Here is a 12,920-nt window from a genome sequence, read left to right as displayed (position 1 = left end):
TTACAACCGAGGTATGCAGCAAAGCATTTGTGAAGCCACAACACACACAACCTTGAGGCGGATGGGCTACTACAGCAGAAGACCCCACCGGGTACCACTCATCTCCACCACAAATAGGAAAAAGAGGCTCCAATAATTTGCACGAGCTCACCAAAATTGGACAGCTGAAGACTGGAAAAATGTTGCCTGGTCTGATGAGTCTCGATTTCTGTTGAGACATTCAGATGGTTGAGTCAGAATTTGGCGTAAACAGAATGAGAACATGGATCCATCATGCCTTGTTACCACTGTGCAGGCTGGTGGTGGTGGTGTAATGGTGTGGGGGATGTTTTCTTGGCACACTTTAGGCCCCTTAGTGCCAATTGGGCATCGTTTAAATGCCACGGCCTACCTGAGCATTGTTTCTGACCATGTCCATCCCTTTATGACCACCATGTACCCATCCTCTGATGGCTACTTCCAGCAGGATAATGCACCATGTCACAAAGCTCGAATCATTTTAAATTGGTTTCTTGAACATGACAATGAGTTCACTGTACTAAAATGGCCCCCACAGTCAACAGATCTCAACCCAATAGAGCATCTTTGGGATGTGGTGGAACGGGAGCTTCGTGCCCTGGATGTGCATCCCACAAGTCTCCATCAACTGCAAGATGCTATCCTATCAATATGGGCCAACATTTCTAAAGAATGCTTTCAGCACCTTGTTGAATCAATGCCATGTAGAATTAAGGCAGTTCTGAAGGCGAAGGGGGGTCAAACACATTAGTATGGTGTTCCTAATAATCCTTTAGGTGAGTGTATGTCGATGACTTTTCAACGATCGTTTCCCGGTCAACTATAAATCAATGACTTTTCAACACATTCAGCGATCGCCCGGTAAACCAAATAGTAATGATTAATCAATCATAAAGATAACTATATATCAATGTTGTTCCAATATTGTTGCAATCAACATTAATAACATCAGGTTTTCATTGATATGGTAATGGTGATTCAACATTTATTTTACATTGAAATTTCAATATCAACCATAATGATGATTCAGATGGAAAAACAATGTATTCAATGTTGGCTTGCTGTCTTAACGGTTAGCTACAGCATAAGTTTCGTTTTTGAGAAATGGAGAGGGAACGTTGTAGATATAAAGCCTCTGCTGTGCTGTTTACAGTCATAGCTTGTCTGATAGGAACAGGAGCCTGCACAAATGCGACATGGACAGAAGTAACAGGTGAGAAACCTCTTTAATAGCAACACTTTAGAAGACTAGGTGATATTCTGAGGAAATTGTCACATTCTTAAAATGTAAAAATTCGAATCAACATCGCTTGTTTTTTTTTTTTTTTAAGTTGTCTAAGAATGACTTGATTGAGTAGCATAATCCGAATAGCCCACATGCCTGAATGGTAAGTGCTGTAAAATAGTATAAACTCCTTAAAAACAGCAACAAAAAACGGACACTGCAGCCTCCAATAGGCTAGGCTACTGCAGGATAGCCTCCCACTGGCTAGGTTGAGTTAAGTTTCGTTTAAGCTAAAAGCGTCACCGCAGCTGCTGCAAACTGAAACTGAGGGAGCTAGGCGGGTTCAAAGCAAAGCGAATTCAAACACACACTATAGGAGCAATGCAGTCGTCTCGAGACGCGTTGGACTATTTTAAACTTGAAAACGCCTGGCGGGACGCTAAAAAAAAACGACAAAAGAAATCTGTGTATAAGCAGATGAATTTAAGGACAGAACTTTTCCGACAGAATATAGCCTACACTGAGCTATAGAATAGAAACTTGATAGTTGGGCGCACGAAAATGCGTTCTAAAAACGTGTACTAACGTTCCCATTTTGACGTCTAATTTAAAAAAAAAATGTTTTTAAAAAACATTTGGTCTTGGTTATACGAATTTAAGGGAACATTTTATTTCATCGTTTTGCAAACATTTAATGGCAACGTTACGTTTGAATGTTCTCTAAACAATCTGAAGTAGTAACATACGAAATGTTAGACGAACATCCTAAAACGTTTCAGAAAAACCGTTCCACGAACAATGTAGTAGTCTATAGAAAAAAGTGGGCCAGTTTAGTCCCAAGTATTGAAACAGTACACTTACTAGTACATTGATATTAGTATACTTACTATATAAAGTATAGCCTACTTAAAAATATACTTGAACTTTACTTAAGCATAGGCCTACTAAATCAAATGAACTTGAAGTATACTTATTTTTTTGTAAGGTATGTTGGATGTTTTAGTGCTAATGTTTTGAAAACATTATTAAAGACAAGATAACTTTATATGAACATTCTGTTTACGTTACTGGAATAATGATTGTTCATAACTTTGAATGAACCTTGAATATTCAGAGAACGTTCCATGTTAACTGCAATCAGTCGTAACCGTCAGCCTATTGTTAATATCCATTAGATATGGTTCAAGGGAATTAAATCTCTGTAATTATAATATATAATGTTTCTTCACAGGGTTTCGGCCTTTCTAATGCTATGGCTTCTCATTTGTGTTGGTAAGTAGACAATGTTAAAAGTAGGCCATCTTTATTAAGTTATTTATACACATTTTTGCTTTTTCTTCATATAATAATTTATCCCTATAGGCTCCTCTCCGATCTCAATGGTTGTCCACACCTCGTCAAAGGTTGGTCTGCCGGCTGTGCTTCCCTGTACTGTGGCATATCAACTTGAAACAGCTCACATGCCTCACATTCAGTGGCAGACCACAAGGGATTCAGTGTTCGAACGAATGGGAGAGGAGCTGTTTCAGGGAGAGGATTACATAGACCGGGCTGATGTGCCTAAGGAAATGCTTATGAGGGGAAACTGCTCTCTGTTCTTGCGGGATGTCAAATTCAGCGATGCAGGCATTTACGAGAGTTACCTGGTGGTTGGAGGATCAAGTATCAAGAACCGAGTATTCATTCAGAGCGTCCAACTTGCAGTTACTGGTGAGAGTTTAACACTTAACACTGAAACACACCTCAATGTAAGTGTATCAAAGGCAAAACCTTCGCAACCGTGTTTGGAAAAAAATCTGGGCATTTAAAATGGAAGAGAATGGGGCCAATCTGTAAATGTCAAAATACTCATTGTTTCCATATAGCATGTAGCAGAATATCTAAATTTAATGCTGGCTTGTCTCTTCCCAGATCACAAGACCATTAAATCTGTGAAGCCAGGAGAAGACCTGATCCTGGATCTGTACACGCATCAAGCTGAGCAAGTGATTTTTCAAAACAGTAATGACACCAGCTGGTCAGTCCTCTGGGAAAGAGGCGAAGGCATAAGCAAGAAAGGTTATCCGAAAGAGAGAAGCGGCAAGTTGATTTTTAGGGCGGTTACGGCCAGCAGTGCCGGAACATACAAAGTTCTAGACTCACAGGGTCTGGCGCTCAGTACAGTGAAAGTCGCAGTTACAGGTAGGTAACTTTTGTTCAGTACATTACACCCTTGAAAATAAAGATTCTTTTATTGTCTTCTATGGTTCCCTGAAGAACCTTTAATATCCACAGCACCTTTCCATTTCACAAAATGTTCTTTATAGTGGAAAAAGTTTCTTTAGAGTATTAAAAAGTTCTTCACATGAAGAAAAAAAAAAATTTTTAAGAACTGTTCACTGAAAGGATCCAAAAATAATTCTTCTATGGCATCGCTTGCGAAAACCCCCTTTTGGAACATTTATTTGACCTGTTATGGCCTGTTGCAAGGCTGTGTTAATCTCAGTCTTTTTCTTAATTGTAGAACCTGTGCTAGCAAAAGAAACGGATGCTCTGCAAAGACATTCTGCATTCGGTAAGCTGTACACAGATAGTGTAATCGTTACTTGACAGCTTTTTTGAATTAAACATACCTTTAATTGGAAAGGAAGAAATTCCTGTTTCTGACCGTTTTGTTCTTTATTTCTTTCTTTCACTCTCACTCACTTTAGGTAAAGCCACAATGAGTATGCCTCCGCTGAGCCTCATTACTCTTTTCCTATCATTTCATCTAATGTTTTTCAAATGAAATGAAATCGTTCTGATTTTTACTTGTTTTTTATTTTATTTTAAAGATAGCACTTTACAGTAAGGTCTCATTAATTAATTAACATCAACTAACTTGTTTCGATATTTATTAATCTTTGTTAACATTCAGTTAATAAAAATGCAACTGTTCATCCTTAGTTCATTAGATCAGGTCCATTAAATAATATTAACAGATACAATGTTTTATTTTAATAATATACACTGTAAAATTATATGATCAATAAGTTATGACAACATATGTTTTTACATTGCTTTAACTCATCAAAATAAGTTAAGCATTTTTCAACTTTTTTTTATACAAGATTCAACTCAGTTAATGTAATTTAAGTTAAAATGACTTAAAAAAACAGCCAAGTTGATTGTACTTAAAAATGTAAGGCAGCAACTTTTTTACAGTGCATTAGTAAATGTTAAAATTAATATTAAGTAAGTAAACTGTTAGTTTATGTTAACTGATGTAGTTAATTAATGTTAACAAATGAAACCTTACTGTATACCATTTTAACTCCAAGTTGAACTATTTTAGTGGAACAAGTTAGGTCAATTGTGAGAAGCATGTTATTTTTCATAGGCTACTGTACTTTACAGTATGTACGTTACAGCACTGTTATTCTCTTTCTTGGCTATCTTTGAAAGCTCACTAAACTAAGAATGAATTAATGTGTGATTACCTGAAACCTTTGTGGATACTTTTGTAGTGATTCTTTTACTGTAAGTTGAATTGTTAAAATAATATTTATTTATGCAATATTTATGCAATGCCTATAATCCTCTGAATCCTCTTGTGCTGAAGATGTAAACATCAAACCTGTTGTCTATGTTTTGTATTTTGTTTGATGTATTTATGCTTTTCGTGAAACAATTATACTACAATTCAAAACATTTAATTTTGGACCAACAACACAGTTTGGTAAATCAAATTTTTCCATTGGCTCAACTTATTATTTCTGATTGAGCCAATTTTAATAGACTCTTGCCACAACTGATCAAATTCAATTCACAGAAATTCAATTAAATAAATCAAATTAAAATGTGACCAGTCTCTAGAAAATTTTGAGTTAGAGAGGTCTGAAATGTTTTACAGAGAATCTGACATGAAATATAATACTAGAATGAGGTTAAAACTGTATACATAATATCCACAACAATCCCTGGTTTTAAAGATGACTTTGGAAAGTAAAGTTAAAAATATTTTTCCTGTAATGCAATATTTTTTGATGTAAACAGTGGGGATTGTGCCACTTTTTATTAGAGCGCCATCTAGTGGCACATACATTTTTCTCCTAAATTAAAATTTTTCTTCTTGGTGTTGTTTTGAATAAAAAAGAGCTATCCTGCTGGGTGCAGATGATAGTCTATCCATCTATCCATCTTCCTGGAGTTATTCCTGCTCATTTGCAGGGTCCGCTTCATACACACATTTGATTTGGCACAGGTTTTACGCCGGTTGCCCTGACACAAGTTACCCAGCATTGAGAGTGCTGGTGGGAAACATTCACACTTGCACAACAATTTTGGTAGGCCTATATGCAGTTCACCCAACCTGCATGTCTTTGGACTAATGGGGGGAAACCGGAGCAACCAGGGAAACACCTGGAAGAACATGCTCACAGAAAAGACTCCTGACTCAGCTGGGGCTTGAACCGGGGACTTTCTTGTTATGAGGCGGCAGTGCTACCCACTGAGCATCACTCACTCACTGTGTGGGTGAAGGTGATCGTAACATAGTGTATGTTTAATGGTGTATTGGATCGCAAAATAATTATAAGACTTTGAGAATAAGAATGTTTGATTAGTAAATTATGCTCTGTATCATTCTCAGTTTTCCGAACCCTCCACACACAGCATATCGGGCTCTGATGCCAGATCTGAAAAGATGAAATCGGACATGATGCAAGAAAGGTTATCCGCCTTTTCACTTTTGTTATTCCACCAAATGCTTAGCATTAGAGGTACCGGAAACTTAAGATTCAAGAAGACAATAACCTTAAAGACTAAAGAATGAAACAAAAAAGATGAGGGTTATTAGAGACCACACATCTTAACAACATAGACATTTTGTGGTTCCAAAACCAAATGTCCATTACACCGTGAAGTATTTAGGAAAACGTTCTGTAAGGTGTATAGAAACATTTATCCGCATTGTCCTAGTGAATAATTTGAATTAAAATATTATTTTTGAGGTGAAATTTTAATCATCAGAACAACACGCAACAAAAATCACAAAAAGTGTATTTTTTTATTAGAAATGTACAAAAACAATAAACAGACAGCAGATGAAATAGTGTGTAAAAGGCACTATTTATGCCTAACTGGATTAGGCATATACAGGCTTATAATACTTAAGAAATATTATTCAGTAAAATGCTGTTTATTGTTCACATAAAATATTTGAGTGGATTTTATTTGGCAGGAATGTGTGATTGTACGTATATTTGTAGGATATAAACAAATGTTTAATATCCTGAAATTTCATTGGTCCTCGTTCACTGACTGCATCTCCACTTCAGGCTGAAGGGTCCTTTGTTTGTTACATTTGGGGCCGTTTGAAGTATTGCGTGCCACGCGTGGGTAAAACGGACCAACCAGCCAATTGAGAGGTGTATTATTGAGCAGGTAGTCCATGACGTTATCCATGGAATCTCCTATTCTGCTCAGCTGAGATCGACTGATGACGAGTATGCTACTGGACATATCTCCTATGACGGCTTTCTTTCTGAAGCTGCTGTATACCTCCATGGCGGAGACGCTGACAGAGGCCACCTGGACCTGGACGTGCTGAGGGAGACCTTTGAGGCTGGACACCAAGACCAAATACGTGGTCTGAAGTTGCAGGCTGAGGTTGTAGGCAATGGTCAGTGTGTGTGATTCTGTTTGCTGATTGAAAAAAAAAAACATTTGCAGAAGAGAAAATGAGATCCAAGCATTTAACCATGTTAAAGGAACTTCACGTCTCTAAAAACATGAAATTCCGACAGTATCTTTGAGATAATTTCCAGTCAGATGATATCTCGGGTACCTCAGCGTCATTGTCCATGACTGTCTCGTTCTCTTCTTGACTCTGAGTCACAGTCTTCCAGCCCATCAGTGAACTCAGTTTCTCATGTAGCTTCTGGTTAGACACATCAATACTCTTCCGGGTATTTTCAATCTAATAAGAAAAGGAAATAATATTAGGAGACAATCCATTGTATGGAAGCCCATTCACATAAGAAAACAAAACACTTTAGTAAATTAAGAGAGAAAAAGTCGAAATTATGACATACTGAATCATATGTAAAGTATGAGATAAAAAGTCGGAATTATGACATTAAACCATAATTGTGAGATACAGATAAACTAAGTAATTTATGAGATAAAAAGTCAAGATTAAGACATAACAAGTCAAACTTCCAACTTAAAAAGTAATAATTATGACATATTAAGTAATAATTATGAGATAAAAGTCGATATTATGACATACTAAGTAATTTATGCAATGAAAATTCAAAATCATGAAGTCATTTATGAGCTTAAAAGTCGAAATTATGACATACTGAGTGATTTATAAGATGAAAGGACGAAATTATGACAAATCATAATTATGACAAGTCAAAATTAAGACACACTAAATGATGAATAAATTATGATAAAATGATGGCTTTAAAGGAGTAGTTCACTTTAAAATGAAAATTCTGTCATCATATACTCACCCTCATGTTGTTTCAAACCTGTATGAATTTCTTTCTTCTGCTGAACAGAAAAGAAGATATTTAGAAGAATGTCAGTAACCAGACAGTTTCTGGTCTCATTGACTTCCATAGTATATTTTTTTCCTACTATGGAAGTCAATGGTACCAGAAACTGTCTGGTTACTGACATTCTTCTAAATATCTTCTTTTCTGTTCAGCAGAAGAAAGAAATTCATACAGGTTTGAAACAACATCAGGGTGAGTATATGATGACAGAATTTTCATTTTAAAGTGAACTATTCCTTTAAAAGTCATTTATGACATTAAAAAGATGTGACAAAAAAAACCTTGAAATTCTGACTTAAAAACTAATTATGACATACTAAGTCACTTATAGCATAAAAATTATGACAAAGAAAGTCATAATTTTGACTTTTTATCTCATTTTTTAAATATATATTTTTTACATCTCATTATAATGACTTGATATGTTATAATTATGACTTAGTATGTCATAATTTCAAAATTTTATCTCATAACTATGACTTGTGTCATCATTTCTAAATATTACATTTTTGTCACAATTATTACGTAAAATGTCAAAATTTGTTACAAATTCAACTTTTTGTCATAATTTTGACTTTTTATGTAATAAGTAGTACTGAATATGTCAGTTTTGACTTTTTATCTCATAATTTTGCCCTTTTATCCATGGTGTGGTTTAGCAGAGATCTGAACTGCATTGCATGTCATTACGAACCTTATCTACAGCTCTCTGGTACGTCCTGTCCCTGACTTTGCTGGAGAGAGACCCCAGTCGCACGTAGTAACTGGGTGCATCACTGTTATTTTCAAATCCTTCTGTGTTATTCCCTTCACATTCTGAGAGATTTTGAAAGGACAACCACAGAAACCGGACAAAGAAGCAATTGTTAATTTCATCATTTCCATTGGCATTTATAAATAAAGATTAGTAAGGCTCTTGAAACTATAATTCACTTCAGATTCCTTGTCAACGATCTCTTTGAGATGTGCTTAATTCTGATGTTCCACGCATTAATGGGAATAATACTTCTTTTTCAGGAAAATTGAATTCAGGAAAATAATTCCCAGTACTAAATGCAACCTTTTGGCAATCATAACAGAACATACAGTAAGGATATTCTTTCAATGTAATTTAAAAAGCAATACCTTATAATAAGCATATCCCAAGACTATCACAAGATGAGGATAATTCAATGTAGGCTACATATGCTGTTTACAGACTGCAAGAGGATTTTACAGAAGAGTAAAAGGATAGATCGCAAATTAAAATTTTGTAATAATTTTGTTAAAATCATGTCTTTTCAAATGATATTTAAAGATTTTTTTTACTTTCATCCATACAATGAAAGTCAATGAAACAACATTTTGACCCCATGAACTTTCACTGAGATAATTTTCTCAAAACTTTCCTTTGTGAAGAAAGATGAAATTCCACAGATGAAAGAAATGAAGCAACTTCTCTTCTCTGATGACATGTTTACTTGCATGTTCACTTCCATCTTTTAGAAACTACTCTAAAGCTGAGCAACTTTAAGTCACAGTCTAAATATCATCAATACATTCTAGTACCAAAAAACGTGGTCCATCTATCCTCACCTTTCACCTCCTCAGTTTCAGGTAAGTACTGCTCCAGCAGAGTCTCAGATGTGCTCAGTGCTGTGTCCACTCTGTTGCTCATCAGTTTGACCGCCTTGCTCTCCATCACCGTTTGGACACGTCCACTAACCACCGTCTTGGTCTTTTCCACACCGCCCTGAACTGCCCCTCGTGTTCGGTACATCACTTCCCCGAGGGACTCTTTGGCACCGTTCATGGTACCGCTGACAGCTTCCTTGGCTCCCGTCACCGCCTCTTTGACAATCTGAAAGAGAACAATGCATTAGAGCAGTGCTTAAAGCTGTGGTACTTTTCTTATGCTTAACATTTAGACAATTTTAATGTGGAGTTTACTAAATACCTGATCAGACGGCTTGTGTAGGATCGGCAGAGTCTTCTCTATCTTATCCAGTCCTTTGCACGCCAGGTCATTTGCCATAGAGACTACAGAGGGACACAATAACTTTTGGTAAATACATTATCACACCGTAATCTGTCCTGATCTCAAATCGGCTGAACAACAAATCGACTTACTCTGAGGCTCTAGTTTGCCAATGATTGGTAAAGCACTGTAAAAAGCAGCGGAGGTTATGGATTTCACACCATTCTCAGCCACCTCACACACAGACTTCAAGTATGGAAAGTTATTCTTGGTGTTGCAGTACACATTTGACACCATTCCATAGGTGGAAATAACCAAGGGAAGGTGAACTATTCGGTCAACCACATTCTAGAAAGGAACGGACAGGGATGAACATGCAGATTAAGTGACGTTTAAACCAACAAACATATTTTATTTTTTATAGTATTAATAATTAGGAAGAAATTTATTTAATTTGAATGAGGATTAAATGGCACACCTGGTTATTCACAACGTCCACAGAAGCCATGTCACTGTAATTAGTAGAAAATCTGCAAAAGATCATTCAAACTGTCATAGCAAATTCTTTCTTCTACTTTAAACTTTAATCAAAATATTATTTAATCCAGTACATAACATCTCACATAAATACATTTTAACCTTCATAACAATGAACACAATAAAATATCAGCAGAAGAAAAAAGCACGATAAGGTGACGTAGTTACGTTAATACTACATGTAGGCTACTTACTATAGTAGGCTAATAATTACGCATAATTACAAGTAACTAACACTAAACCAAACCCTAACCATAACTCTATAGTAAGTAGGCTACACGAAGTTAATTACTCGGTACTTATTCAAGTACGCCACCTTAAAATAAAATGTAACCAAAAGCATTATTTAGCCTACCTGTTGTGCTGTCTGAACAAAATTCATAAGCGGACTCTCAGTTGCTTTAAAGAGGATTGAGCGACTGCTCCGGATTTTATAGGAAGGAATTCTGATGACAGACTGGATGACGTCGCGACGAGTGATGTAGTCCAAAGGTCGTGCTGAGGGGAATTCACTGTAGACGATATGAATGACATAATCCACTGTACAAAGATCAGTCAACTGTTAAGCACAATTGTCTGGTAGTTCTCAAACGTTTAAGAGAAGCTGTGAGAAACATTCATGGTTTCGTGCTTAAAGTAATCTTTTCATGCCTTAAACTTGTGACTGGAGCATGTTTTGTGATAATGACAACACTAGCATCTGGCTTATTGCAGCAACTTCCTGTTTTGCTGACCTAATAACTGGGTTATCTGGGTGAAAGTTCAGACAAACTGTAGAGTTCAGGTGAAGTGGGACATAAGTTAAATGACCTATTGTTGCCCTACTAATCAAAAGCTCAAATATTACAGTCATCGATCATCGCAATGCGCAACAAAGGACTTTGTCATTCTGAAGATGTGTTAATCTGTCTGACATCATCATCATACCATTACAAAAAAAGTAGCCTATACTTCAAGTTAATTTTATTAAGTAGGCCTACACTTACAGTAAGTAAAGTTCAAGTATATTTTATGAATACTTTATATAGTAAGTATACTAATATCACTGTTAGAACTAGAAGTAGGCTATAGGCCTACTTGTATGCCTACATTCAATACAACTAAATTGGGCCACATTTTAGTGTATAAATAAAGTACACTTTTAAGAATAGACTATTTTCACTTAAAGTGTATAAACCCAGAAATGTGAGACATAAACTCGCAAAAAAGTCAGAATTGTGAGATGAAAAGTCGCAATTACCTTTTTTCATGCCATGGCAGAAAAAAAGAACAGAACTCAGAATTCTGAGAGGAAAAAAGTCTGAATTGTGAGATAGAAATTCGAAACTGTAGGATAAAAATATATAAACTCGAAATTGTGAGAGAAAAAGTTAGAATTGTGAGAGCAAAATGTGCAATTACCTTTTTATTCCGTGGCGGAAATATGGAAGCTTTTTTCCGCCACAGAATAAAAAATAAAAAAGGTAATTTTTTATCTCACAATTCGGACTTTTTTTTCTCACAATTGCGAGTTTACATCGCGCAATTCTGACTTTTCAGCTCAGAATTGTGTGATATAAAGTCGTAATTGCGAGTTATAAAGTAAGAATTGCGTGATATAAAATCACAACAGTGTGTTATAAAGTCAGAATTGTGTGATATAAAGTCGTAATTGTGAGATATAAACTCGTAATTGCGAGAACTTTTTTCAGAATTGCATGTTTATATCTCGCAATTCTGACTTTATAACACACAGTCGGGAGATACAAAGTCTTATAAAGTCAGAATCGTGAGATATAAACCTGCAATTCTGAGGAAAAAAGTCAGTCTTTTTTTCCTTAGAATTGGATTTTATTTCTCGCAATTGCGAGTTTATATCTCGCAATTCTGACTCGCAATGGTGAGTTTATCTCTCACAATTCTGAAAAAATATGCCAGAATTGCTAGATAAACTTGCAATTGTGAGTCAGAATATAGAGATATAAGAGATATAAACTCGTAATTGCCAGAAAGTCAGAATTCTGAGTTTATTTCTCGCAATTGAGAGTTTAAAGGCCTATCTAGGCTACTAGATATATATAGAGTTCAGATGCAAAAGCCTCTAAGTGCCATCTGGAAGTTTCTTCTAGAATGTTCATTTTTATCAAGCTTGTATATTTAAGTTCAGTAATTTCACTTAAATGGTAGCCTAATTTTCATTGCCATTTAAGTGAAATTACTGAACTTAAATATACAAGCTTGATAAAAACGATCATTCTAGAAGAAAATTTCAGATGGCACTTAAAGGCTTTTGCATCTGAACTCTTCATCGCAATTCTGACTTTAACATGCAATTCTGAGAAATAACCCCACTGCGCAATGTGACGTCGGAGTGACGTCTTTTCTGTAATGTTTGGACATCCAATTTCGGTCCACTGAAGGGGTTGTTTTGTAACGCCAGGCAACATCTTTTTTCAACGACTACCACACGTCTAATGTTGATGTCCATGGGACCTCTGTGTAAGGGTTATTTATAGTCCAAATGTGGTCGTTTGTGGATGTCTTTTCAACATCAAATTTAGACTAATTTTAGACGTCGTTTTTATACAACTTCTATAACTGTAGTCCCAGAACTGCAAGATGTAAACTCGCAATTGTGAGATAAAAAGTCGCAATTATCTTTTAAAATGTTTTATTCTGT

General features: G+C 35.8%; 3 protein-coding genes across 4 annotated transcripts in view; 2 read left to right on the top strand and 1 right to left on the bottom strand.

Moving 5' to 3' along the window:
• Positions 1–12,920, top strand: part of LOC308693715 (E3 ubiquitin-protein ligase TRIM39-like) — a gene marked incomplete at both ends in the record, with an annotated part of 764,022 nt that overhangs the window by 617,344 nt on the left and 133,758 nt on the right. The window lies entirely within an intron of this gene.
• Positions 1,082–5,847, top strand: igldcp (Ig-like domain-containing protein). 2 transcript variants are annotated; one of them, XM_081369869.1, is made up of 6 exons: positions 1,082–1,231; positions 2,475–2,515; positions 2,606–2,953; positions 3,155–3,424; positions 3,747–3,797; positions 3,934–5,847. In XM_081369869.1, exons 1-6 carry the CDS (start codon positions 1,215–1,217, stop codon positions 4,008–4,010), a joined length of 804 nt encoding a protein of 267 aa, XP_081225995.1. In that variant the 5' UTR covers positions 1,082–1,214; the 3' UTR covers positions 4,011–5,847. The 2 variants fall into 2 exon arrangements, with proteins under 2 accessions (XP_081225995.1, XP_081225994.1); XM_081369868.1 differs by lacking the exon at positions 1,082–1,231 and adding an exon at positions 1,589–2,228 and having other exon boundaries at positions 3,934–5,826.
• plin2 (perilipin 2) lies at positions 6,251–10,973 on the bottom strand. Its single transcript, XM_081369867.1, has 8 exons — positions 10,617–10,973; positions 10,203–10,254; positions 9,877–10,072; positions 9,704–9,786; positions 9,343–9,607; positions 8,462–8,583; positions 7,050–7,181; positions 6,251–6,907 (listed from the first exon to the last, which is right to left on the bottom strand). Exons 2-8 carry the CDS (start codon positions 10,230–10,232, stop codon positions 6,503–6,505), a joined length of 1,233 nt encoding a protein of 410 aa, XP_081225993.1. The 5' UTR covers positions 10,233–10,254; positions 10,617–10,973; the 3' UTR covers positions 6,251–6,502.

Source organism: Scardinius erythrophthalmus (assembly GCF_964197995.2).
Source record: "Scardinius erythrophthalmus genome assembly, chromosome: 7".
NCBI lineage: Eukaryota > Metazoa > Chordata > Actinopteri > Cypriniformes > Leuciscidae > Scardinius > Scardinius erythrophthalmus.
The sequence above is the reverse complement of the archived record's forward strand: the minus strand, read 5'-3'. Positions and strand labels throughout refer to the sequence as shown.